This window comes from Lynx canadensis, chromosome A1, assembly GCF_007474595.2.
Source record: "Lynx canadensis isolate LIC74 chromosome A1, mLynCan4.pri.v2, whole genome shotgun sequence".
NCBI classification, from domain to species: domain Eukaryota; kingdom Metazoa; phylum Chordata; class Mammalia; order Carnivora; family Felidae; genus Lynx; species Lynx canadensis.
In genome coordinates, this window is record NC_044303.2 from 14,579,160 (window position 1) to 14,605,035 (window position 25,876).

General features: G+C 42.5%; 1 protein-coding gene across 5 annotated transcripts in view; it reads right to left on the bottom strand.

The window, feature by feature from the left end:
- DCLK1 (doublecortin like kinase 1) overlaps positions 1-25,876 on the bottom strand; it is a 348,175-nt gene that overhangs the window by 143,315 nt on the left and 178,984 nt on the right. For all 5 annotated transcript variants that reach the window (XM_032593819.1, XM_030309040.1, XM_032593840.1 and 2 more), the window contains exon 4: positions 24,610-24,709. In XM_032593819.1, the coding sequence (XP_032449710.1) occupies positions 24,610-24,709 (100 nt within the window). The remainder of the gene's footprint in view (positions 1-24,609; positions 24,710-25,876) is intronic.

Genomic DNA, 25,876 nt, shown 5'->3' on the forward strand with positions numbered 1-25,876 from the left:
TATCTATAACTATGTGTACACCTATATATCTTCTATCAACCTTCTATCATCAACTTGCCCCATCTTTCACTCCATAGACCTGTCCTTCATATGTCCATGCCCTTATGTATTTGGAGCATAACCATTCACAGAGCACTGTGGAAGGAACTAGCCAATGAAGTGTGTTACAATATTTGATTTGGATTCTCTAAGTAAATAAGAAAGGCAGAATATGTAAATGGAGAAAATAGCAGCAATGTTGGGTAGAGTGTTCCTAAATTAACAGCGAGAACAAAAGCTTAAAGAGGCTGGAAAAGCTGGAAGGAGCATTCCTAAGGAGACTGAATTCAGAATTGGAAGGAATATGAGCAACATGGAGAATAATGCATGGCGGTTGTGGAAGAACCTGATGAACTTTATAGATGGGGGCTAATTAGAGACAAGCTTTGGCTCATGGAGGGCAAGGAAGATGGCCATGTTTCTACACACCATGGTTCACTGAAAGCTTCCTAAAAGGGGGATGGTGTGGTCAAAATTGAGTTTGAGGGCCACCAATTTGTGTGTAGAAGGAACTGGGGTGGGAAGTAGGAGGAGGAGGGACACCTGTTTGAGGGGCACCTTGACCCACTGTCTCCCACACATATAAAGCTGGAGCATGTCTTCTTCCCACTTGCTCCTCCTATGCAACCTGTAGCAGTGAACATCACCACCACCCAAGACGCACAAGCAAAGAAACTGCCAGTGGTCCCTGACCCCTTTTCTCTCTCACCCCTTACATTCAATAAGTCACCATGACCACTCGCTTCTATTTTTACACTAACAGCCTTATAATGACCATCTTATGTGCCATCTGACTGGTCATCCTGTATTCACTCTTCGGTCCCTCCATCCATTCTTCATCCATTCTACTTCCAGAGAGATCTTTCAAAAATGTAAATTCAATCATGTCATACCCTGGTTCTTATTGTTCTCAAGATGTTCCAAATCATTAAAATGGTTTTAGAAGATACACCACAGCCTGGCTCTAAATTCATTTCTTGCCACTTTTTCTCCAGCCATTCTGTATTTCTTTCCCTTCCTCAATTCTGGTATTGAAACATGCTTTCTCTCCTCCTGAAATCACTCGATATCACCCCATCTCCACCTGCCCCCCAACACCATACCACACCCAAAGCCACACACTCATGCACTTCGGTGGCCTGGCTGACACCTATTACTCCCTCAGGTTTCAGTTTACATTCCACGTCCCCAAAGAAGCCTTTCCTAAACCCAGACATTAGGTTCATTCTGCATGGTCTCAGAACCCTTGTATGTCCTTTATCATAGTATATATTATTCCTACAGTTATTCATTTAATGCCTGTCCCTCACACTAGACTTTAAGTTCCATCAGGCAAAGACCATGTGTTTTATGTAATATGGTAGCAGCCTCTAGAACAGTGCCTAGCTCAACAGATGCTTGCTGAATGAATGGAGAGAGGAATAAAGATCACGTAAGAGGCTCCTGCAGTGACTCAGAGAATGAAAGAAGAATCGAAAGATATTTGGGAAGATAACAGGGATGGTGCTGATGACTGGGAAGGAAGCAGAGGGAAGGCCACAAGACAGGACAGGGATAAAGTTGCCAGTTACAGAACTGGGATAAATTGGTATTAATGACAGCAGCAGACTTCCAGACTAGAAACTGATTTTTGGAATTTAATATGTTGGGTCAGACGTTAAAAATGAATACAGGAGTATTGTGCCCACCACCTTGAATGCTTCATATGACCTCATTAATGAAGATGAACTCTACCCAACAAAAATCTTTTTCAAGGCTAAAAACCTTGCTCTGCCCTTGAAACAAAAAGCTAGGGTTTTTGTTGTTTGTCTTTTTTCTAATTATGACTTGCGCTGAATCAAGCCTCACTTTCAAACTCTATTTCTCTTAAGATCCTTATGAAAGAAAGTGTCAGAAAAAAAAGAACCACATTTTAAAAAATGTTTTTTAATGTTTATTTATTTTTGAGAGACAGAGACAGAGCACGAGTGGAGTTGGGGCAGAGAGAGGAGACACAGAATCCAAAGCAGGCTCCAGGCTCTGAACCATCAGCACAGAACCCAACACAGGGCTCAAACCCACGAACTGTGAGATCATGACCTGAGCCAAAGTAAGACGCTCAACTGACAGAGCCACCCAGGCGTCCCACCACATTTTAAAAAGTAAATAATACGTACTATAATTTCACAGCCTTGCACACATAAAAATTTCTTGGAGTGGCGGCAGCTTGTTTCACATCTTTTGCCCATCACCTCCCCCACCCATATCACCCATGATCTCCTTGGGGAGAGAGACCATATCCTCCAAGCCCTCTGCACAGCACCAAGCCCAGAGTTGAACATACAGAAGATGATCAATAAATATTCATTGATTGGCTGTTAGACACAGAATGGAACACTGATTTAAAGTCAGATCTGGGTTCTGAATCTATTTCTTTGGCCATACGATGTAACTAAAAACTTCCATCTCTATACAAGATTGTTGTGAGCACACATAAAAGCACTTCCCAAGTTGTAAAGAACCTAAAACTGCATGTTTTCTATTATTATAAATACAGCATGGAATTTTAACACTGGAAGAGAATGGAAGGAGATGGAAGGAAATTGACATTTATTAGGCACTGAGCCAGATCAAGGACCGTGCCAAATGCCTGGCATGTGTTATCTTTTTTAATCCTCATAAAAACTCTACAAGGAAACGGGCTCTGAACTGTTAGATACTTTCCCAAAGTCACACAGCCTCAAGTGGCCCAAGTGACCTCAAAGGCCATTGTCATCCCAGGGCACCTCATGGCTTCTCTCAGCACCTCGTCTGCTTAAGACCTAAAGAAGCAGCTGCCTCATGGGACTGATACTCAGAAGTGGAGCTCGAAAACCAGACTTCAGAAACGGAAAGCCTGGTCATCTTTCCTTTGTTCCTGAAAATGACTCGGATCTACACTGGTTCCTTAAAGAATTGGAGTAACTGCTCTGAATCAGGAACTTAAAAGAAGTGAACAGGTCAGTCAGCTGGTAAATTAACCAGCAAAAGACTGGAAAAGACTTCCAGAAGGGAAGGCAGCTTAGAAGATCTCCTGAAGTTCTACACCAAGGTCGAAAAGAAATGTGAGCAGATGAGGACAGCCATGAGGGACCTTAGAGACCAGGTCAAGGATCCTGCATGAAGTCACACTCTAGTCTGCTTCCGAAAAGAACCAGGCTCCTAACCCAGCCCCAGAGCAGAGCAAGACACCCCCGCTTCACGATTTCACGACCTTTCCCCCGAGCTGTTTAAAGGGCATCTGAGTCACCAGGAAGACAGCTAGGACTTGTGGGCTGCCTTGGGCCCCGAGAAACATTATGGAGGAGGAGACAATCGATTCTGTGGGTGTCGGGACTCTTACGAGAGAGCAGTGGGGGGCAGAGAGGCTACGACACAAATGATAAAGCTGGTGGCACTAAACACAAAGGACACAGGCTGGCTCAGCCCCCTGATTCACCAGTGAGTCATAGTCTGTGAGCAGGAAGCACAGCCTTGGATTGTGTTTTGGAAAAGGACAGTGAGGTATATTTCAGGTCTCTGTGTTCTCTTTGATCGTCAGAAACAAAAAGAACAATTAATTAAATAGAGCCTATACTTTTATATTAATTAAAAGCCATGCAATATATATCTTGGTCAATTTTTAAACCCCTGAGAGCTGTAATTGGTCCCAATGAGAGATGGCCTCAGGCAAAGATCATGTGTTAGGGGGTGGGGGCAGGCAGATCTGGGTTCATATTCCAGTTTGGCCATGTGTTAATATCTATGTGATCTTGGGGAGGTTTAACTGTTTCTCTGACCCTAAAATGGCTCATTCCTATTCTTCTTGAGAAAATTAGAGATACCATTCAAGAATGAATACATACTGTCCAGCACAATATTCAATCTGTAAAGGGTAGCAGCTACTTTATTATTAGCAGTAGTGGTAGCAACAATGTTTTAGTGCTATATATTTCTAGATGCTGCAATTGCTGAATTACAAGGCATCAAGACAGAAGTCTCTTCTACCTGTCCCAGATGGTGCCAAGTCTGTGAAGAATGCCCTCGAAAGGCAGAAGAGACCCTTGGGGGTCTACTAATGCTTCATGTTCATAAAGACTTGAGTGTCTAGGGTTCAAGTCCTTCTAGATTACCCAGCCAAGTGGCTAATAGCTAGAGTGTTATATCAGTACACGGTCTGTTCACTGCATTTGCTATTATAGTGTTCTGCTAAGAAGTAGAACTCTAGAGGTACCAAATGCAAGCCTACATAGCATTAACAATAATAAACATTTATTGATGTTCCTCTGACTTGGCACCATTCTTTCTATGGTCTATTTAAGTCACACACACACACACACACACACACACACACACAAACATGAGGGACAGACTACTGTTGGCTATAACTTACAGAAGGGGAAATCGATGCACAAAGCTATTAAGTCCCAAAGCTAGTATGGGTTGGGGCCGGGATTGAAACCAGTTAGTCCAGAGCCATGCACCTAGCCATTTGTTATTCTACCACTAGCCTTTGATCTGGGAAGAAGCTTGTGGTAACGAGATACACACTCAAGTCTATCTGTTTGTAAACTGACATCAGGGCTTTGTATCCATCTGTTCCTGGTGGACATCAGGCAATTTTGATGCTAGAACATTGTCTGAGGTGGTCCTGGGTTCCATCCCTTTGAGGTCAAGCCAATTCAATCAGGGAGACTCCACATAGCCAGCCCTAGTGGTCATCCTGCCAGTGCTTGGGCCACCTACCACAGGAAGTGAACACAATCACAACCCCATGGCCATCACTTCTGGAAAAAGGACCCCCAAGTCTCCCCTCCTGTCTCCTTCAGGAAGCTGTACCACTTTAGTTTATAGAGGCAGCATCACCAGTTTTCCAGCACATGGGAGCCCTTGTGTGGGGAGTGTCCATGGAGAAGAGGGCAAATATTGCCCCAGGGATGCTTACTCAACCGGATAACAGAGCCTCACTTGCATGCAGCTTAGTCCAACACATTTCTCTTCATAATTACCACTAAGTCAAAAAAAGAGAAATGTTGATGGGGCAGTCTTAGAAAATACTTAGAAAATAAATATACTTGAAACTTAACAATTTCCTTCTTTTATTTTCCTTTTCCCCTTCCCCTATCTTGCAATTATCCTCAACCAGTAAGTACTTGCTTATTGAGTACCCACCATTTGTCTGTCCAGCCACTTACTCTATAGACAGTGAGTGCCTGCACTGTGTTACTGCTCATGGGCTGCTCAAGTAGACCAGCAGCAATGCAAACAATTACAATCCAGTATGACCTGCTCACATACTCAAAACATCAAGTGCCATAGTAACACAAGAGACAGCCATGAGTTCCGCCTTGAGTTTGGGGAGGTTCCAGGAGATTCCTCAGAGGTGATGACACTGCTCTGGCTCTTGAAGGAGGACAAAGGTAGAGTGGGATGGGGGAGTCAAGTGAACCATATGGACAAGCATACAGGAATCACATGTAGAACAAGGGTCTGGTATGTCTGGGAAGTTGGGTGTAGAGGGGAGCCTGGGGAAGGGGAAGTGAATCACAAAGATACACTCACAAAGATACAACACTCTTTAGTGTTGGGCACTGGGGAGTTAAAAAAGAATGTAAATACTAGCCCCCTGTCTTCAAGAATATCACAATAGGGGCACCTAAGTGGCTCAGTTGGTTAAGTGTCTGACTCTTGATTTCAGCTCAGGTCATGATCTCACTCATGGTCATGAGATCAAGCTCCTTGTGGGGCTCTGTGCTGAGCATGGATCCTGCTTAAGATTCTCTCTCTCCCTCTCCCTCTGATCCTATCCCCATCTCTCTCTCTCTCAAAAGAAATAAATGAACTTAAAAAAAAGAATATCGCAATAAATTCAGGGAATCTTGACACTAACACCCATAAGATGATAAGAGAAAAATAAAAAGTAGAACAAATGTAGATGTTAGAGTAGCCCGTTCCTCAAAAAGAGAGAGCAATGTGGGCTAGGACAGTGTAAAAGGAAAGGAGTCCTGAGGAGGTGGGTATTGCAGCCATGTCTAAAATTACAGGCCCAGACCCAAGTCACCCATCGTTTACTTAAGTGTCACAAGTCACCTGCCTGTGACCCCCGTCTCTTCCCAAATATAAACATACCTCTCTATCTTTCCAACGTTTCCTGGCTTCTCCCTTTAAAGCCATCAGTGAGTGCCATGGCTCCTTCTGGTGCAGGACTTCCATGTTTCCATATAAACTGTAGAGTCTGATTAAGGTCTAGAGTTTCTGATGTGAGGTAAGTAGAAGCAAAACCATTTAAAATTTTTTTAATGTTTATTTATTTTGGGAGAGAGAGAGAGAGCAGGGGAGGAGCAGAGAGCAAAAAGGAGACACAGAATCTGAAGCAGACTCCAGGCTCTGAGCTGTCAGCACAGAGCCCAGTGTGGGGCTCGAACTTACAAACCGTGAGATCATGACCTGCGTCAAAGTCAGATGCCTAACTGACTGAGCCACCCAGGGGCCCCCAAAATCACTTGTTTTTTTTTTTTTTTTTTTTTGAAGAATGGCTGTCCCAGAGTATCCAGCAGGTTATTACAAAGGCTCTTTGACTGGAAAACACCACTTAGATCAAGAGTTCTTGACCTGGATCCACAGATGCGTTTGGGGGATATATAACCTCTTAAAATTGAAGGTTTATATGTGTGAACTGTGGGGTGTGTGTGTGTGTGTGTGTGTGTGTGTATACACCTGGCATGAGATGTATATTTTTGTAGAATAAGGTCCATAGCTCTCATTAAGTTCTCAAGAAGGAGCATATGCCCCAGAAGACTCAAAATCAATGATTCAGACCTGGCTTCAGCAAACTACAGCCTGCAAGCCAAATCCAGCCCACAGCCCATTCTTTTAAAGTTTTCTTAGACTATAGCTATACTTAGGGGTTTATGTGGCCGCTTTCACACTACAACAGCAGAACCAAGGAGCTGCAGCAGCAACAACAAAAGTATGGTTTTACTATCTGGCTCTTTACAGACAAAGGTGCTGACCCCCAATTTAGACAATATTTTTTAGAGCCATCCACTACACGAGTGGTTGCTTGCTAATAATTCACCACCCAAAGCTAAAAGCAAATAATTTTAGAATCTAAGTTTCCCTTGCCCCATGTGGCAACCTCATAGATTAGTTCATGTGCCCTGGGCTGGTCCTCCTTCTGTCCTCCTTGGAAGACCACTAGACAAAGAAGTGGCTGAGAGAGATGGGATAGAATTCTTCCAAAGTGACCCTGCCGCAGGCATCCTGGGCCCCGCTTCCTTTGCAAACTGCCAGAGAAGAGTTAAGCAAGAGAATTAACATCACTCTAAATAATTCAAACAGAGTCCTGCTGCTGGCTTCAAACCAAAGATGAGAAATTATATAATTAGCTGCAGCAGATTTAAAAGACTATATAAAATATGCTAATGCTCTCACCATGGTAAGGCAAAGCTGCAGTAACGATGCCATCTATTAACTAGCCTATAGGATCAGTCCAAATAAAGAGAAACATCCTAAGGGTATTCTAAAAATAATGGTATCAGTCAGTTTGGTAGAATACTTTGCTTGGGCTGCAAAATAGGTTAAGAAGAAGTTTAACTCCATTTTAATGTGTTGTAAGTTGCATATTCCACGTTCAATGCATTTTTTGATCAACAGCATATTAATTTCTTTACCATTAAATCAAGAATAATTGTGTGTTTTTTGCTGTTGATGTTGTTTGGAGAGCTCTCATCCTTCTGATATATTTGCCAGCAGATCTGTTTTTGTACATGGGCTTTGCTTGCACATGTGCAGAGAACAAAGCAAGCAGACACTATGGCAGGTATGACTACAGGTGTCCCTCGAGCTCTGCAGCCTTATTCCATGTTAGTGCCTTGTGTGCCAGAAACCTAAAGAACTGCATGCTTGACCTAAACTTGCAGCTTCTTTATGAAGCTAGGTGTCTGGAGCTAGGAGAGAGCACTGCACAAAATACCAAACTCTTAGCCAGAGGGGAAGAAATATTTGTGAATCTAATCTTAATGTCAGGGAACCTCAAAGGCTTCCTCCACTCAACAGTGCATCACCACATGCTTGAATGTCTGAGCTTTCCTCTTTGGGATGCTACACGGACCTCGTACAGTTTTCCAATCTGATTTTATTAAAGGCTGCTGCCCAGCATGGGCAGACTCTTTCCGTGAGTTGGTTGCTTGCGGTGACATTTTTTTTTACCGTAAATTGGCATCTCCCATATCCACTAGCATATTGTTCAGATAAATATTTGTTAAATAGTTCAAAATGAAGATCTAAAAGCTGTTCCACTTTAATCACGAGATGAGGGTTTCCAAGCACCCAAATAATAATGATAATATCACATAGTAACATTTGTCCACTACATTAGAGCTTTGCAATGTGATTTTCACCCACATCATCTTATTGAATCCTCATGGCAACCTTTCCAGATTGGTACTACTTTTGTCCCCATTTTTCCAGTGGACACTGACTCAGAGAGGATAAGTACTTTGCTCAGCATCACTCAGGTGATAAGCACAGGACCTTCCTTCTCCAGGGTTGGTGGTCTTTTGAGGATGCATTTTAGGCTGAGGTTGAGGCGCTCACTAACTTACGCAACCTTACTTAATGGAACAAGCCCCGAAGTGGACATCAGCAGCCTGGCTTCGAGCCTCACTCAGCTCTAACACTAGCATGCTGGTTGACTTCGGGTAGTCAACTTAATTCCCCTGGGCTTCCTCACATATGAAATGGAAGAACTGAGCAAGACACTCCCTAATGTTCTTTCAACTCTAACAATTAGGAATTTTATTGAGCAAAAGTAATCCCGCTCCCAAATGATCTGTCTGAAGGGAATGTACATAGTGTGAGATACAAAATACACTCAATAAGAAGATGAAAGGAATTTTGCATTATGCACATTTTTAGATGATTCATGCCACAAGTCCCTCTCAATTAGCACACTTCACCAAGAGCTAACTGTCTACACAATTATTAAATCATTTCTATGACCCTTATACAGAAATCAACTCTTGAGATGAGAGTGTCAAATGAGAGGGGTCAGCCTGCCCCCTTCTGGGGTGGGATCTAGTCATTTTGCCTTTCTCTGTCTGCCAAGATCCAAAGTCTTTGATAAGCTTTTTGTTTTTGTTACTGTTTGGTTCTCCTCATTATAAGTGGTTGGCGTGGTTATTATAGATTTAGCATGGATGTTGGATGTCTCCTTGAGATCTTGACAGAGTCCAATGTTGTATAACACACGATGTGTCTGGTTTCTTCCCTGGGTTCCTGGAAGGGAGCTTCTAAACCCTTGGAATTTCCCACGTGATAGCAGTGTCCATGTCATTCTTGCCCAGTCCCTTGAATCACATCTGAGCTTATGCTAATGAGAGGACCCAAGATGGGGGTTGCTCATACCAAACCATGTGATGGGGGTGGGCTTTGAGCCACAGAATAACCACATGACCTCCTAGGAGTGGGAGAGTTACAGACAAGTGGCCAATGAGTCAATAGACCAGGCTCGCGGTAATGAAACCCCAACAAAAACTGTATATCAAACTCAGTGGAGCTTCCCGGTTGGTGAACGCTTCAATGTGCCAGAAGGGTGATGTGTCCTGATTCTTCAGGAAGAGAGCATGGAAAGTCTCCCTCTGGCACCCTCCTAGATCTTGCCCTATGTGTCTCTACATTTGGCTGGTCCTGATCGTATCCTTTATAATAAAACTATAATCATAGATACAGCATATCACTTTTCTGGGTTCAGTGAGTCGTTCTACCAAATTACTAAACCTGAAGGGGGTGCAGCAACCTCTGAATCTGTAGCCAGTTGGTCAGGAGTGTGGGTGGCCAGGGGACCCCTGAACTGGCAGCTAGCATCAGAAATTAGGGTTGTCTTCCTGGGGACCATGCCCTTAACCTGGGAAGTCTGTGCTGACTCCACGTAGTTAGTGTCAGATTGCAGCACAGTCCTACAGCCCACCTGCCACCACAGAGCTCTGCCCATGTGTACATCAGGCACATGCCCACCTCAGACTCTGTAGTAACTGTCACCTGAGCCTGGAACACTCTTCCCTTGGGATCTTCCTGGCTGGCTCCCCCACCTCCTTCAAGTCTTTTCTCCAATGCCACCTTCTTACTGAATTCTTCTCAGCTACATTATTCACTGTGCACCCCCACCCACATCCTCCCACATCCTCCCCTACACACTCCCCTCTACCCTACTTCATTCTTCTTCCTACCACTTATCTTCGATACACTATGTAATTTGCTTATGATTTTGCTTATTGGGGGTGCCTGGGTGGCTCAGTCAGCTTAGCGTCTGACCCTTGATTTTGGCCCAGGTCATGATCCAAGGGGTTTGAGAATTCGAGTCCCGCATTGGGCTCTGTGTGGACAGTGCCGAGACTGCTTGGAATTCTCTGTCTCCCTCACTCTCTCTCCCTCCCCCACATGCACACGTGCACAAGTGCAAGCTCTCTCTCTCAAAAATAAATAAATCAACATTAAAAAAAAAGATTTTGCTTATTAAATATCTTCCTCTCCCAATAAGCTCCATGTGGACCAGAATTTTTCTCTCTTCACTTCACTAGTGCCTGGCACATGGTAGATATTCACTCAATACTAGTCAAATTGGTTAGAACCTATTACTATATCCATACACACACATATCTCATAGGGGATATAATAAATTGAACTCATGTTAATTGTCTATAGACCCTGCTGCCTAGTATATTTAGCTATCCTTATTTTCATATTTAGAAAATCCATTGCATATGGGAAGATTTTATATCTTAAGAAGAAACAACAGTACTCATTTTTCCATAGGTTTTGTGAAACTAATCATAATGTGAACTAATCCTCTGACTTCTAATGTTATTCTTAGAATAATTCTGTTGAAAGGCTATCAAGTGTGAAATGAACACAAAAAAAGGTATTAAGCTATAAATGTACCTAAGTTGACACTAAGGTTGAGAGGCAATCTATAAAAGAAATTTTGTGTTCTCCAGAGCTAATCAACTCAAAAGCTTTATAACCTCTGTTCTCCATAGTTGGGCAAGGATCTCTGTGGTCCTATCAACGAGATGTCCTAGCTGTCGTATCAGCGGGGCGCCCCACAAGTGAACGAAAGGCATTCACTGAATCAGTTGGCCCTAGTGTACCTCAATAGCTAAACTAAATGCAGAGCTTGATTTCGTCTTTGATCGTGATGATGCTAGTTTTCGCCCTGACCTGGCAATGGTTTGCCTTTGCTCACTTCCCTTCCCTGAGCTTACAGGTGTGGCTTCTTTCAGTTCCGTTGCTGGCACTCCTGACAAGGCTGCTTTTCTTTGGCCTAGTTCTGATTATTTGATGAAGACTCATATGAATTTAGACAAACTCTTATTCAGATCTGTTTTAAGTCTCCAAGAAAAGTTGGACTCATGATTTTACAGTGATTCTGCCTATTGAAACAAGAAGATAAGTCACCCACGCAATCATATTTTTTTTACTGAAAGCTTTATCCATTTGTTTATTTTCCAGAGCTATCGTGAAGGAAAATCTAGTTTTAGGCAGCAAAGAGTCATATAACATCAGTATCTTATTATGTTTCAGCTACTCAGAATACTTACAATAATGAAAATCTATAGAGACAACCTATATCCACACACATATCAAATTATTACTCAGTCTGGAATTAGATTTTAGAATTACCTTCACATCAAGTCTTTTTCCACCATAACATTCACTTCATCTGCTTTCCATAAGTAGATATTTAACTTTCCAGAACTTCTTTGTTTAAACCCCAAGAATGCTTGACACACAGTAGGCTCTTAACACGCGCTTGGTATGGGGAATTGAACTGGGAGATTTCAAATGGGCACAAAAACCCCAGTGCATATGCCCTGGGGATGCACGCAAAGAAGAAAGTTCTATCTGTACCTTCCTATACTCGGGGGGGAATATGGGGGTCAGTGCAGGGGATAAAAGAAACTGAGGTCCCCCTCTGTGGGAAAAGAATGAGCCAGCCAAAGCCAGACATTGGGCCTGAGGCTGCCCTCCCATTGCCGCCCCTGAAGACACATATAAAGGTTATTATAGCTTTTCATTTATTTTACTTCTTGTCTGAGAGCTTTCAGGCAGCTATGCTACTGGTCTTTAGCTAGAGAGGTCCTCAGCAGCATAACTTGTTTGGGAAGAGCAAGGGCCTGGAAACAGACAGACCTTATTTCAATTCTGTCCTCTGCTATTATTTATCCTCAGGCAGAATTTGGATGCTTAAGGCTCTTAAATGGCCAGAATTAGTGACTAAAATTAATAAGGTGCTCTGGCATGAATACAACTAAAGTACTGGATGGAGGTTCAGACATGCAATTAAACAAGTAGAACCTGGCTTCACACCATATCGGAAAGCCCCACAGAGTTCAGCTGACCGCAAGCTAATTGACAGCCTGCAATGCTTGGCTAGTGCTTAAAGAAACCATAATCACATTTAGGCTGCATTTAAACAAGTTTGATGCCCCTATTAAATAAGTGTATATTCTCTGTGCTATTTGAAGCCTTCAAGGAGTACTGCATTCAGTTCTGGGTTTATTTTGAGGAGGAGATTGCCGACCAAAAAGTATCCAGACAAAAGTAACCAGGATCGTAGGATGGTCTTCAGAGAAACAACTGAAGGAACTTTCCTAACAAATCTGGAGAAACCAGCTCTGGGGAAGTGTCGAGCCTCAGTCCTCAAGCGTCTACAAGGTTGACTGGTGGAGTAGATCCCTTCTGCATCCACTGACTCAGCTAACATTTCTTGGGCTTTTACTACATTCAGAGCACTGTGATACGTGCTGTGGGATACAGAGATTGATGATACAGAGACCCAGCCCCAAGGAACTAACAAGTAAGATAAAAACAAGGAGTCTGGAATCTCCAGTTTTCCTCCCAACCCTGTTACCCACTGGATATGTGACCTTAAGCAGTTTCTTAGCTTGTCTTAACTTGGTGTTCTTTATTTGCAAAGCAACACCGCAGGGTTTTTCTGAGGATTAAATGAGATAAATATCTGTAAAAAGAATGAGAAATCAGTAATTGACTGAAACCAACAAGATGGGGAAAGAGAACTTTCGAACTAGACTTCAAAAGGGCAAAGGGAGTTTGCTGGGTGGTGGTGGGGAAAAGGAAAAAGAGCATTCCAGGTTGAGGGGGCAGTATGAGTAGAGACAGAGATACTGAAAACAAATGGCTTTTGGAAGACCAGCAAGTACTACTGTGGCTGGAGTGCAGAGGAGTAATAAAGCAATGACAAGAGCTATAAAGATATCACAAAGCTGAATCACAACTTCCCTAGAGTTTCTGGGTGGTGGAGGGCTATATTCAAGTGAATATTGGGAGAATCCACCTGTGTACAAACAGGTGGAACAATTAAAGACTGAAACCAGGAAAGCAAGAGTCATCATGAGAGTAAGCAAGAGGGGTGCCTGGGTGGCTCAGTCTGTTGAGTGTCTGACTCTTAATTTTGGCTCAGATCACGATCTCTCAGTTCATGGGTTCCAGCCCCGAGTTGGGCTCTGCACTGACAGCTTGGAGCCTCCTTGGGGTTTTCTGTTTCCCTCTCTCTGTCTTCCCCTAACCTCCTTCTCTCAAAAATAAGTAAATGAACTTTTTTTTTTTAAAAAAAAAAGAGGTTAAGCGAGAGATAATGAGGAACTGACCTAAAATAATGGTGGTGGCATTGAAAAGCAGGTGACAAAATGTGAGATATGAGGAGTAAAGGGGAGGGGCAAGTGAAAGACGACTCCACGTTTGCAACGCTGGTGTTAAAGAGGATGCTGATCCCATGAACTAATATAGGAAACACAGAAAGAGGGATAAAATTGACTAAGAAGATGATGAGTTCAGTTGTGAAAAATGTTGAATTGCAAGTGGCTGTAGAATAACTGTAAGGAAGTTCATACTAGCAAGTTGGAAATATGGTTCTGGAGCCCATGGGAGGAGTCAGGGCTAGAGATGTAGATCTGAGAGGAGGTGGACTTAGAGATTAAGAGTATATCATCAAACATAAACAAACTTGGGTTTGAACTCTAACTTTGAGACTGACTAGCTGTGTGGCCTTGGACAAATTATTTATCATCAAAGCTTTAATTTCCTTAATTGTAAAATTGGGAAAATTATACATACTTCAAAGACTTTGCTTATTGCATACCATCTGGTTGCCATTTGTCACCGTCACTGTCTACCATAACCATCATTGCTGAAACCATTAAGGTAGATGAACTTGGCTTGGAATTGAAAGTAATTAAGCAGAAAAAAAGGGTTGAGGAATGAATCTTAGGGAACAATTATTAAGGGAAACGTGGCAGAACAAACCTGAATGAAGCTCAGGAGCAGTCAAGAAGGTGGGCAGAAGATCAGAACAGCAAGACACGGGGATGGACAAGAGAAGAGAATTTCAAGGAGGGAATCCTGGAACATGTCAAACTCTACAAAGAAGTTGGGGACGAAAAAGGAAAACAAGGGCATCGGATATAGTGATTTGAAGGTTATCCTTGTGTATGGAACTATTATATATGTGGCAGGAGTGGAAGGAAGTCACAAATGGAACAGGGTTCAAAATGGAATTTGCACCCAGACTGCAAGGGGATGTGTATCAGACACCGAAGTGAATTGAGAGCCAGATCACCTTCTAGAAATTTCAAAGCAGATATAAACAAACAAATTGCAGGCCTTAGTTTTCTTACTCATTTCAAAGGGATAAAAGACTTATGTTAACAGAGAGAAAGGGGATTTGTGAGAAGGATTTCTTTAGAGAGTTGTGCAGAGTTCCCTCATTCCAGAAGAGGGGAGATGCTTCTCTTCATCTCAGTTAGGGCTTCACTGGGAGATCTGAAGAACCTGGTCAGTGTCATCTGTGGATTGAGGGGAATTACACACTCGCGTCTGAGTGTTTGGCTATTTACTGGAGGACCACTGGCAGCAGAGTAAAGGAGGCTTGGCTGCATCGGGTGGCCTGTTGTCTGGGCAAAGGACATATGAGTGCACTGTGGAACGGAGGGAGTGAATTGGCATGGAGCTAATTTAAATTCTTCCCAAGAGGATCATCTGAGGCCAACAGGGAGAGCTTTGGAAAATAAGGACTAAGGGAGAAACATCCAAAGCTGGAAGAAACCGAACTGACCACATCAAAGCAGAAGAGTGGAATGTTCCCAGTAAGAGTCCCTGAAGAACCCACAAAAACACCCGTATGAGAAGTTGGCTTCCTATAACGTGTGCTGGCCCGGAGGGCCTGAAGCCATCTTACAACAGCGCTATCCTGTAAGGACATCCCACCTCCCCTCTCTCATCACCCTGCTCCTCTCCACCCTTCTCTCTTCCGACCCTGAAAAGATAAAAAAAACATCAGGGAGGAGGTAAGTGGAAAAGGAGAACCCTACCTTTTTCCTTCAGAGAAGGGACTCACGACATTGGGCCCTGGAGAGGTATGGAAAAGGAATTCCAATTTTGAATGACTATCGCATGGGACTCAATATATTCATTTCTGGATTGAGATGGTGATTTGTAATAAGAAGAGTCCATAATACTTTTTACCATCTTAGGAGAGAGGAGAAAAGTCTTGAGATTTGTGGCTAAGTGTCCTACAGTGGCAAAGAAGAGCTCCCACCACTATATACATTTAAAAGGATAGTGGAAGACAACTTTTAGTGAAAAAAAAGTCCCCATAACTCTCATGTTTAAAAGGTACTATTTACCCAAGGGTATAAAAAGTGAGTCAGGATGAGGACATGAAGGTCTTGAGGACAGTAATTTTGCCCTTTTTTTTTAGTAATTTTGTGGGGTTTTTGTTTTTTAAGGCTGTTTGGCAGAGAAAGGGCACTGTGCTTTGATGAGGTGATAGAGATGACTGAAGGTCCTCTTAGGACAGGAGAAACTTAGTTGTGGCTGCAGGTTGAGGAGAAAGAGACGGTAAAGATAGGGTAAAATAACAAATCCACAAGAACAATAGGAAAGGAAGACTGATAAGGCAAGGTCACAAAGAAGAAGAGAGAAGACAAAGTCAAGAACATTGCATTTGCCTTTAGAAAAAAAGACTCTTTTTCCCCTGAAAGATGAGAGAAGGAAGAGAGAAGATATAAAGACATTTTGGTTTAGAAGGAAGGCAAATAGGGGCGCCTGGGTGGTGCAGTCGGTTAAGCGTCCGACTTCAGCCAGGTCACGATCTCACGGTCCGTGAGTTCGAGCCCCGCGTCAGGCTCTGGGCTGATGGCTCAGAGCCTGGAGCCTGTTTCCGATTCTGTGTCTCCCTCTCTCTCTGCCCCTCCCCCGTTCGTGCTCTGTCTGTCTCTCTCTGTCCCAAAAAAAAAAATAAATAAAAAAACGTAGAAGGAAGGCAAATAAAACAGTTTATAGTGAATGACTTTGATCATCCCTGTAGTTTATAGAAGTTCATCTTCTGTGAATGAAGGCAGTGAGTGGTGTTTATTACTCTGGAGGGCAGAATGAGGACTACTGTGTACAAGCTAGAAAGAGATTAACTTGGGCCCAATATAAGAAAGAACTTATAAAAGAGTTGCCTGGGGGGCTCAGTCAGTTAAGCGTCTGACTCTTGATTTCATCTCAGATCATGATCTCATGGTTCATGGGATGGAGCCCCACATCAGCCTCTGCACTGACAGCATGAAGCCTGCTTGGGATTTTCTCTTTCTCTCTCTCTCTCTCTCTTTCTCTCTCTCTCTGCCCCTCCCCCCTTCTCAAAATAAATAAACTTTTTTTTTCTTTCTTTTGTTTTTTAAGACAGAACTTGGGGCACCTGTGTGGCTCAGTCAGTTAAGCATCTGACTCCTGATTTCAGCTCAGGTCATGACTTCACGGTTCATGAGTTCAATCCCTGCATCTAGTTCTCTGCTGTCAGTGTGGAGCCTGCTTTGGATCCTCTGTCTCCCTCTCTCTCTGCCCCCCCCCTTTCAAATATAAGCATAAAAAAGAGATAAAAATATCAACACTGGTGATATCAGCACAGGGGACTGACCTCCTTATACAGTTGTAAGCTGCAGAACAGAGGGCTCCAGGTAGGAATGGATGAACAGCTATTGCAATGCCATGTGAGGGACCTCTGCCCTGGACACGGAGGTGGGCTGATAGCCTTCAAAACTCCTAGTGTGCAGATTCATTGTCAATGTTATATTTGTAGGGTGCTTCCCTGCCAACAATTCAGGTGTCAATGTGACTGAATACAATAAAAAGAAGCCCGGGGGACCAGAAGAGAAAGTGTAAAGAAAAGACCGCATGTGTTACACAATGTCTTGATTTCCCAACTAGAAAATCATCTATTTGTAGCAAAGGAACTAGCTTACACTGGAGTTAAATCCTGTCCCAAAGAATAATATTCTATATGTCTCCACAGCTTGGCAGCTATGAAATTTGAAAATATCACTATGTTCTGGGGAATTTTATATTACGCATGAGCTAAAATGTAGTTATGGTGGAGAAAGTCTCCCGAACCCTGAACCCCTCCAGTTTTACCACCGCTAAGAGGCAAATGGGAACTTGCTGACAAGAGTAAGTATGTTACCAATGTGCTCTCTGGAACTCAAAACAAAGAAAAACCCTAAAACTCTATTTCAAACATCAGGCTGCGTTCTATAAATCAATGCAATCAAAATCATGCCAGATTTTCTATACAACAATGAAATGTCATGGAAACTTGGCAATTATTCAATAAGAAAGCTATCGAGTTTTTTAAAAAATAAGAACCATACATTCCTAGAATTAACATTTATTGAAACAATAAAATATTCCAGCATGAAGTACCACGCATCTCAAAGAAATATGCCCACAGATTCAATTTAAACTGGCCATATAATCCAATTAAAATTTAAATCTATAAAGAGAAGTCAGTCTATTATGACCCCATTAGTCATTTCCCACAATATTTTTCCAAAGGAATAAAATACACTACGGCAAGAAGCACCATGTAATATTTTGAGTCAAAGTTCAGGGCCAGAGATCCGTTGGCATTTTTAGACATAAGCAATATTAAAAGTCTTATGACGGGTCGTCCGGTCATATTTCATGTAAGTGCAGTAAATGCACAGTTATCTGTGCCTAGCATACTGCCTGGCACATGCTAAATTAGCTTAGCCTATTGAATAAATGAATGGATGCATGAAAAAATGAGTTTTGTTAGCAGTAGCTAAAAATCCATTCTGTGAGGAGGCCTATCCAGACTCGGAGCATCTTCCTAGTGTTTGGAATGACTTATGGTTTCCTAGCATCACCAGCCCTGGGACAGAGTGATGGGGCCACCAAAAATCCCACAGACCCAAATCTATGTGGACACACAGGCTGGGACCCTTGAATGTTGTCCATTTTAAGAGTCTGACAGGTTCTAGATGTGGTTTCGTTTAATCTTCCAGAGATTCCCTCCAGAGAAGGGTGGATATCTTCAAAGGTCCCTTAATTCCCTCTTACCTCCACCACAGGAATAGAAGTCGAGAGCGGGAAGAAAGCAACAGACAATCGCTTTTTGGTTCTAAAGAGCACCAGAACCAAATCTTGGTGACATCTGCCTCCAATTAAGCCCTGCAAATGAATCTACGTGGCTGAGTCCAGCTGCAGTCCACTAGGAGGTATATTTTAGCTGAGGTGTCATTCGCTAACATCATTCACTAAGTAACAAGGAACACAGTTCTGAACGTGCTTTGACATTTATTATCTCATTTGAGGTCCATTACAACCCAGGAAAAAAAGGTGTTTCCCAGAATAGGAAGCAGGCTCAGAGATACAAAGACCACACAGCAAGCAGGACATGGAACTTGGACTACACCTGTCTTCTAACCTTACTCCAAGACTGCTTCCACTATTCTAGGTTCTAACCCCATTTTCTTACTACCCAGAGTTGGGGAAAACAATCAAAATCATTGCTTGGTGAAGGGTGCCTAATGCAGCTTCTGTCTCATCTCACTCAGGACATGGGTCCCTGGAAAGTGGTCAGGTTGGAGTATTTCCAGAAATGTTTTACGAAGTGGATTCTGGGCACCCACCAGCAGGGAGTCCATAGGAGAAGCCAAAGAAATGTTCCTTCTAGAATCACATGCCCAGGGGGCACCCTGGGTGGCTTAGTCAGATCTGACTTCAGCTTAGGTCATGATCTCGCAGCTTGTGAGTTTGAGCCCCACATCAGGCTAGCTGCTGTCAGAGCATAGCCTGATTCAGATCCTCTGTCCCCCCGCCCTCTCTCTGCCCCTTCCCCACTTGTGCTCTATCTCTCCCTCAAAAACAAAGAAACCTTTAGAATCACATACCCAGGAAGCACACTGCACTTCAGATGGGTGTGTCTAGTACAGGGAGAACCTGGCCTGGCACTCCTCAGAAATAGGACACTACGCACACAAGTGCATGCACACACATGGACACACACACACGGTATCCCGAAAGTCTTAGTGCAGTTTTAAACTTCCAAAACTTCAAAAGTATAAATGCTGCAAACTTACAAAACTCATGTGAAAGCCCCATAATTTAAATTTCTTCTCTTTTCTACACTATACTTACTCTACTTGTATACTAGCTTTGTGAATTTTGAAGAGCACTTTTAATCTTACCTTTCGGTCAACATTTGCCATGTTCAATCAGGCGGATTGAAAGGTTTTATGATATACGACGTGCCTACAAACCATTCGGCAAATGAGCCACATCTCACAAGAAGCCCGCCGTCAACTAAAATCTTCACATGCAGGCTCTACTGTTAAAACTACGTTACTCCTAATTAAGCTTGTAAAACTGGCTTTTTTTTTTTTAAACAAAAAAATACCCGAAGCACTACTTTTTGTTAATACCAATTTAATTTTATCTTCTTGGATACAATCCATTCTGTTAAAATCCTTGTGGATCCTTGTTTTCCTACCAGATGATTTCATCCATGCACCATCAATGTTCTCAAATGGGCATTTCTAGCCACACTCAACTACACAGAATCCAAGGCAGAACCCTATTGGTGTGATTCTCAGCGTACAAACAGTCCCTCTCTTCAGGGACCTCTGAGTGAATTCTAACAGAGATCTCCGCCACCACATGGACATCAGCCTCTTGGACAAGGCAACTCAGTTCAATCAATTAAAAACACAACCACCTATGTCATTCAGACCATATATTTTTATCTTAGCCAAAAGGATTCCAGGAGAGGCCCTGTCAAATGCACTGCTGACCAATGCATTTACTCAGACCATCTCACAGCATTCTTCTGATCCACGAGATGAGTGACCCTACCCGTGAAAGGTCAGACGAGGGGACAGTCTTGTCACAGCTCTGTTGTCTAGGTATTGTACTGATTAATATAAAGCTATAACTGTGAAAATCTAAAGACAGGCCGAAACAAACAAATAAAAATGAGTTTATTTGTAACTCAAGTTCAAATAAAATCTGGACAACCTCAAACATCTGTGGTGGGTTGAATTGTGTCCCCCAAAAGATATGTTAAAGTCCTACCCCTGGTACCTGTGAACGTGACCTTATTTGGAAATAGGGTCTTTGCAGATGTAATCATGTTAAAATGAGGTCATACTGGATTAGGATGGGACTTAGTTCAATTACTGGGGTCCTTAGAAGAAGAGGAAATTTTGCACACACAGAGAATTAGGCCTTGTGAGGCTGGAGGCAGACCCTGGAGTAATGGCGCAGGAAGCCAAGGGATTCCAAAAATTGCCAACAACCACCAGAAACTAGGATTATAGCTTAGAAGGCATCTTACCCAGAGACTTCGGAGACAGAAATTTTCCTATATCTTGAGGTTAGATTTTTGGCCTCCAGAACTGTTAGAAAATCAATTTCTGTTGTTGGAAGCCACCTAGTTTACAGTGCTTTCTTACAGCAGCCCTAGGAAGCTAGTAACATCTGTGCAAAAATATGTAAGTCTGAAGTAATGGCGATTAACATCAGATTCAAGAGCACTCAGGAATTGGTAAAAAAAGAGGATGAGAAATACTTAGATTCCTGAGCAGGTGGCAGGCTTGGCAGGGGTGAGGTAAATGGGTGAAGGCACTGGCCTAGTAGGTTTGGGGGCTGTTGGCTTGAAGCTGGGGGGGGGGGGTACAGACAGAAGGTGACATCCCGTGACAAGCTCATCACCGAGGGGTTAATCGTCCCTCCTAGGTGTGAGGTGGGCATTTGTCAACAAAATCCTCTCATTTTTTAATGGCAACAAAATCACCAATTTGTCAGTTTATCATCAATATATAAGCAAAGCTATGTTAAGCTTCCTGTCTCCAATTTGGCATTTTCCTTGACTATGTTTCATCATTCTAAATGAGACAGCAGCCCATGCAGGGGAAGGAGCTGTCGGCCTGTCTGTCTCTATATATAGCGCTGTATCCACCATTTTTCAAAGGTGCTAAGACTCCACCGATTGATGACGATATTGCTTAAAATGGGTTACATTTTAAGCTGGAAAAAAGAAGGCATTTTTTTTCCCGCATGTGAAAATTTAGGGGAGGAAGGATGCTCCCTCACAGTTTCTAACATTGATCTGGCTCCAATGCAGCCCACGAAATGTAAGTCTATAATGGCAGAATTCCTCACTGGAAAGACCTTACAAGCCATCTCCAGGAGCTGGCCCAGCAGTAATTAGGGGGACATATTCTTGCTGATCCTGAGCACCCAGGGAGCTGGGTTAATTTTGAAAGACAAAATAAAAGTACTGCCTTGTGGCAAAAGGCCACTTCTTGATGCCACTAACTCAAGCCCAGCCTTGCTTGAGTATTAATTCTGAAGATGTCTGTATCCCCCACCGATACCCCTTTTAGGAAGCTAGTATGGAACAGGCCAAATGAAGCCACAATGTGCAAATACCATTTAGCAAGTACAGATAAGCTGGGATAAATCATCCCAGAGCACTTAAAAAAAGATTCAAATTTTAATACATTAGCACTAGAACATGCTGTACAAGCAACAGGGAAATTGCAGTTGTCAATGTGTGAATTTAGTCTCAGAGTAAGTTCATCCAAGGAAGTAAAATCTCAATTTAGATTCTTTTTTCTACCCCTTCCCCCAATCCACGTGTTTCTTTTAGGATGGAGGAGGACACTGTTACTCAGCAAATGGATATCACACCAAGTAATGGTTAGGGTATATTCATCGGGGGTAATAACTTGAAGTTCGCACTTTCTCACTGAAATAGTTTGAAGTGGTCCTTCAAGGTAGCAAACCATAAATGATGGGCAAGGTGTCTGATCCACGTGTGTTCACGTGCACTGTTGTACGTGTATGTAGATATCTAGCTAGCTAGCTGCCTTTTAAAAAAAAATATTTTAAATGTTTATTTAGGGGCGCCTAGGTGGTTCAGTTGGTTAAGCATCCAACTTCGGCTCAGGTTATGATTTCATGGAATTTGAGCACCATATGGGGCTCTCTGCTGTCAGCACGGAGCCCACTTCGGATCCTCTGTCCTCTCTCTCTGCTCCTCCCCTGTTAGCATGAGAGCATTCTCTCTCTCTCTCTCTCTCTCTCTCTTACAAATGTTTATTTATTTTGAGAGAGAGAGAGTGCATGCAAGCAGGGGAGGGGCAGAGAAGGGGAGGGAGAGAGAAGGAGTGGGGGGAGGGGCAGAGAGAGAGAGAGAGAGAGAGAGAGAGAGAGAGAGAGAGAGAGAATCCCAAGCAGGCTTCACGCACAGCTCGGAGCCCATTGCAGGACCTGGATCTCATGAGAGTGAGATCATGACCTAGCCCGTGTCAAGAGTCTGAAGCTTAACTAACTGAGCCACCCAGGTGCCCCTATCTGCATTTTTTTAAATGAGAAAGGATTCTAAGGGGAAATCACAAAGGATTTCCTGGTATTTTTCTGTTGTGCTTTCCAGAAAGCCTGTTTATTGTCACAGGGGAATAGGACAAGTTGCAGCATATGGTGTGAGAGCACATTGCAGAGAAGGCAAAGCCCAACCCAGAGGCCTCACCGGGAGGGGCTGGGCCAGGGGAGGTCCCAGGCCTACCTGCAGGCCTGATAGACACTTCGGCAGCCCCAGGTCAACACTGCTGACTTGACACTGAACTGTATTCCAGCCGGAATCTGACAGCTTGTTTTCTATCGAGGTAACAAATGAAACTTTCATTTCAGAACGTTATCTGTTCTCTCAGACTATTCTATCAGAAGCAGCTATTTTCTTTAAATTGAAAGTCAAGGCAGTTTATTTTTCTCGAAACTGTGTTGTTGGCTCCTGCCTGACTCCTAACATTCTCTTGTTTTGCACAATGGCAGAGCAGTCTCATCCTGTAGAAGGCAGGGGTGGGATGGGAGAGTCCTCCCAGCGGGCACCCTGTGTATGATAGATTTACATAAATTCTGGCCCCCAAAAGGCACATCAATCAGAGATAAAGATGGAATGTATTTAGAGAAAATTTATTTAGAGGGAAGGATACCTACATCACTCTTTCAACTAGGTTTTTTTTGAAGCAAAATAACTTAAATCTCTTCAAATGACACTTCTATCATATTATCTATCTATCTATCCAACCAACATATTATGTCATATCTCATGTCAAATATATACGTCCATTGGGCATTCGAAGTTTTCACAATACAGGGGAAATCTTTCTAATTCCTATCCCTCCCCACACACCCCAAGTCATTTTTAAATGATGAAATAATTGTACTATGTTCAAATGCATATAGATGATACGCGTATATACCATTAATATAGATACTATATGTGAACATACATCAGCAGGGGCGCGGCAGGACCCCTCCATCACATCACTTACACTACCAAGTCGGCACTCAAGTATTTCCCATCCACTTTGTCAAAAGCTCACTAATTTGTTTCCACATGCATTTTAGTATAAAATCCATTATCACTTCAAAAAGCACTTCCCACTAGCTAGAGTCTGAATTGTCCATAAATATGTAATATCTCCCAATTAAATCAGAAGTAATACGATTAAGGAGAGGTCTCTTTTTTTTTCAGTGCAATAATCTTTTCTGTGATGCTGTTAGGACTCTTGAGATGACTTATGGCATCAAAAAAAAATCATTCTTGAAGTCACAATTTTTCATATTCATTTCCTGAGACAATTCTTTCCCTCTTGATCAACTGTCTCTTCTCTCTTTTTTACAATCACATTCCAGTTTGAATCCAAGGACCTACCCTCCTCCTTTTGGTCTCTCACAGATGCTAATGACATACAAATTCTGTAGTCGTTAAAGAAAAAGGGATACCTAGCCACTGTCCCCAGTTAGGAACCTAAAAGTAGGTAAAGTGAAAGCTTCAGAGAAACATACTCAATAATTTTATGATTACAAAGCTCTCAACTACACATGTTGACAAAAATAGATAATTAAAAATGTAGAAATCTGCATCATGGTCTTCTATAAAACATCAATTTAGTTATTAAACGGTTATAAATTAGCCATTGGTAATTTACTCTTCTGAATGATTTAACCTTTCCAATTATCATTTCATCTGTTTTCTATATAAAAAAAATCAAAGAAATTCTAGATATGGAAAAGACATGCTGGGTGAGGATCTGAAACTGATTTGGTAGCTTTGGGGTTGACATAATCTTGGCCTGGTGTGGCTCATTTTGGAAAGCTGCCTCAAATTTCCCCTGGTTTTGAACTTTTTTTTTTCCTTACCACTTTCATCTAGCAAGAAATCATCCTGGTAACGGAACTTCTCCGGTCCACATGCAATAAAAATGTCATCGTCACCAAAAAAGTCCTGAAGGCACATCACCTACAAGAGAAAAGCATGGCACTCAGCAAGGGGTCAGCAGAACAGCAATTACAACATTGCATCCTGGCAAGTAGACATCTGCATAAAGCCACTTCCCACGTCTAATGGAATCAACAGGACAGCCTCTCCAGAGGAATTTCAAAAAAAGGTTTCCAGCATCTGTTACTAGTAAGAAACATGTTACATTTCAGTTGCGCAGGAAGACGGGATAAGGAAAATAGAACCGGTAACTGTCACATTTATTACTTGACATATCAATAGGCTATGAGGTAAGAGCCCTTTATTTTCATAATACAGTGGATGCAGCAAGATGTGGAAAAGGAACACCCCTTTATTCTTTTGAATGTAATATTCCTCGATAGCAATAAAAGTCAGCATATGATTTTAGCAACAAATACAGTAAACGTGTGGTGGTTACTAGGGTAACTACTGAAGAAAAATACCTGTATCAGAGTATGAATATAATGATCTCCTTTAGACCCATTCTACCTCTAGTTGGCACAGAAATGGAGGGGCACCTGGGTGGCTCAGTCAGTTAAGCATCTGAGTCTTGATTTTGGCTCAGGTCATCTCACGGTGCATGGAACCGTGCCCTCCTCTGCCCTCCTCCCCTCCACCTCCCATCAAAATAAATAAATCCACTTAAAAAAAACAGAAATGGAAATGGAAGTCCTCACAAGAGGAATAATAGAATAGTTATTTCTTAAATTCAAATACAGAGACGGGGCAACTCAAGTTACGGTGTATGCCCACAACTCAAGTGATACTAAACTTTAAAACTCCTGTGCTGCCCAGCTTCTTGTAGTTACGCCAGAGGAAAGTTTTAAAACAACCTTTGGATATTTATTCAGCTTATTCTCCAGTAAGAACTTTAAGAGAGCTAAATGTTGTTTTTCAAGCACATGTGGTCAAAATGAAAAATTTCAAGCACACGGCTCTCTGTCTCTGGATATGTGGTGTAATATTTTGCTCACAATATGTATGATGCCAACACAAGGCACTGGGAACACTACTGATTTCTATCTATTTTCAATTTCCTTTGCTTGGAGCAAAACATAAAGCAGCCAAATGAAGGCACCCATTCAGAGCTGTATGAAATAGACTCTCTAATAGCATTTTCCCTTGGATATCTGAGGACCACAGAAAAATCCCCTGGATCCTTGGGGC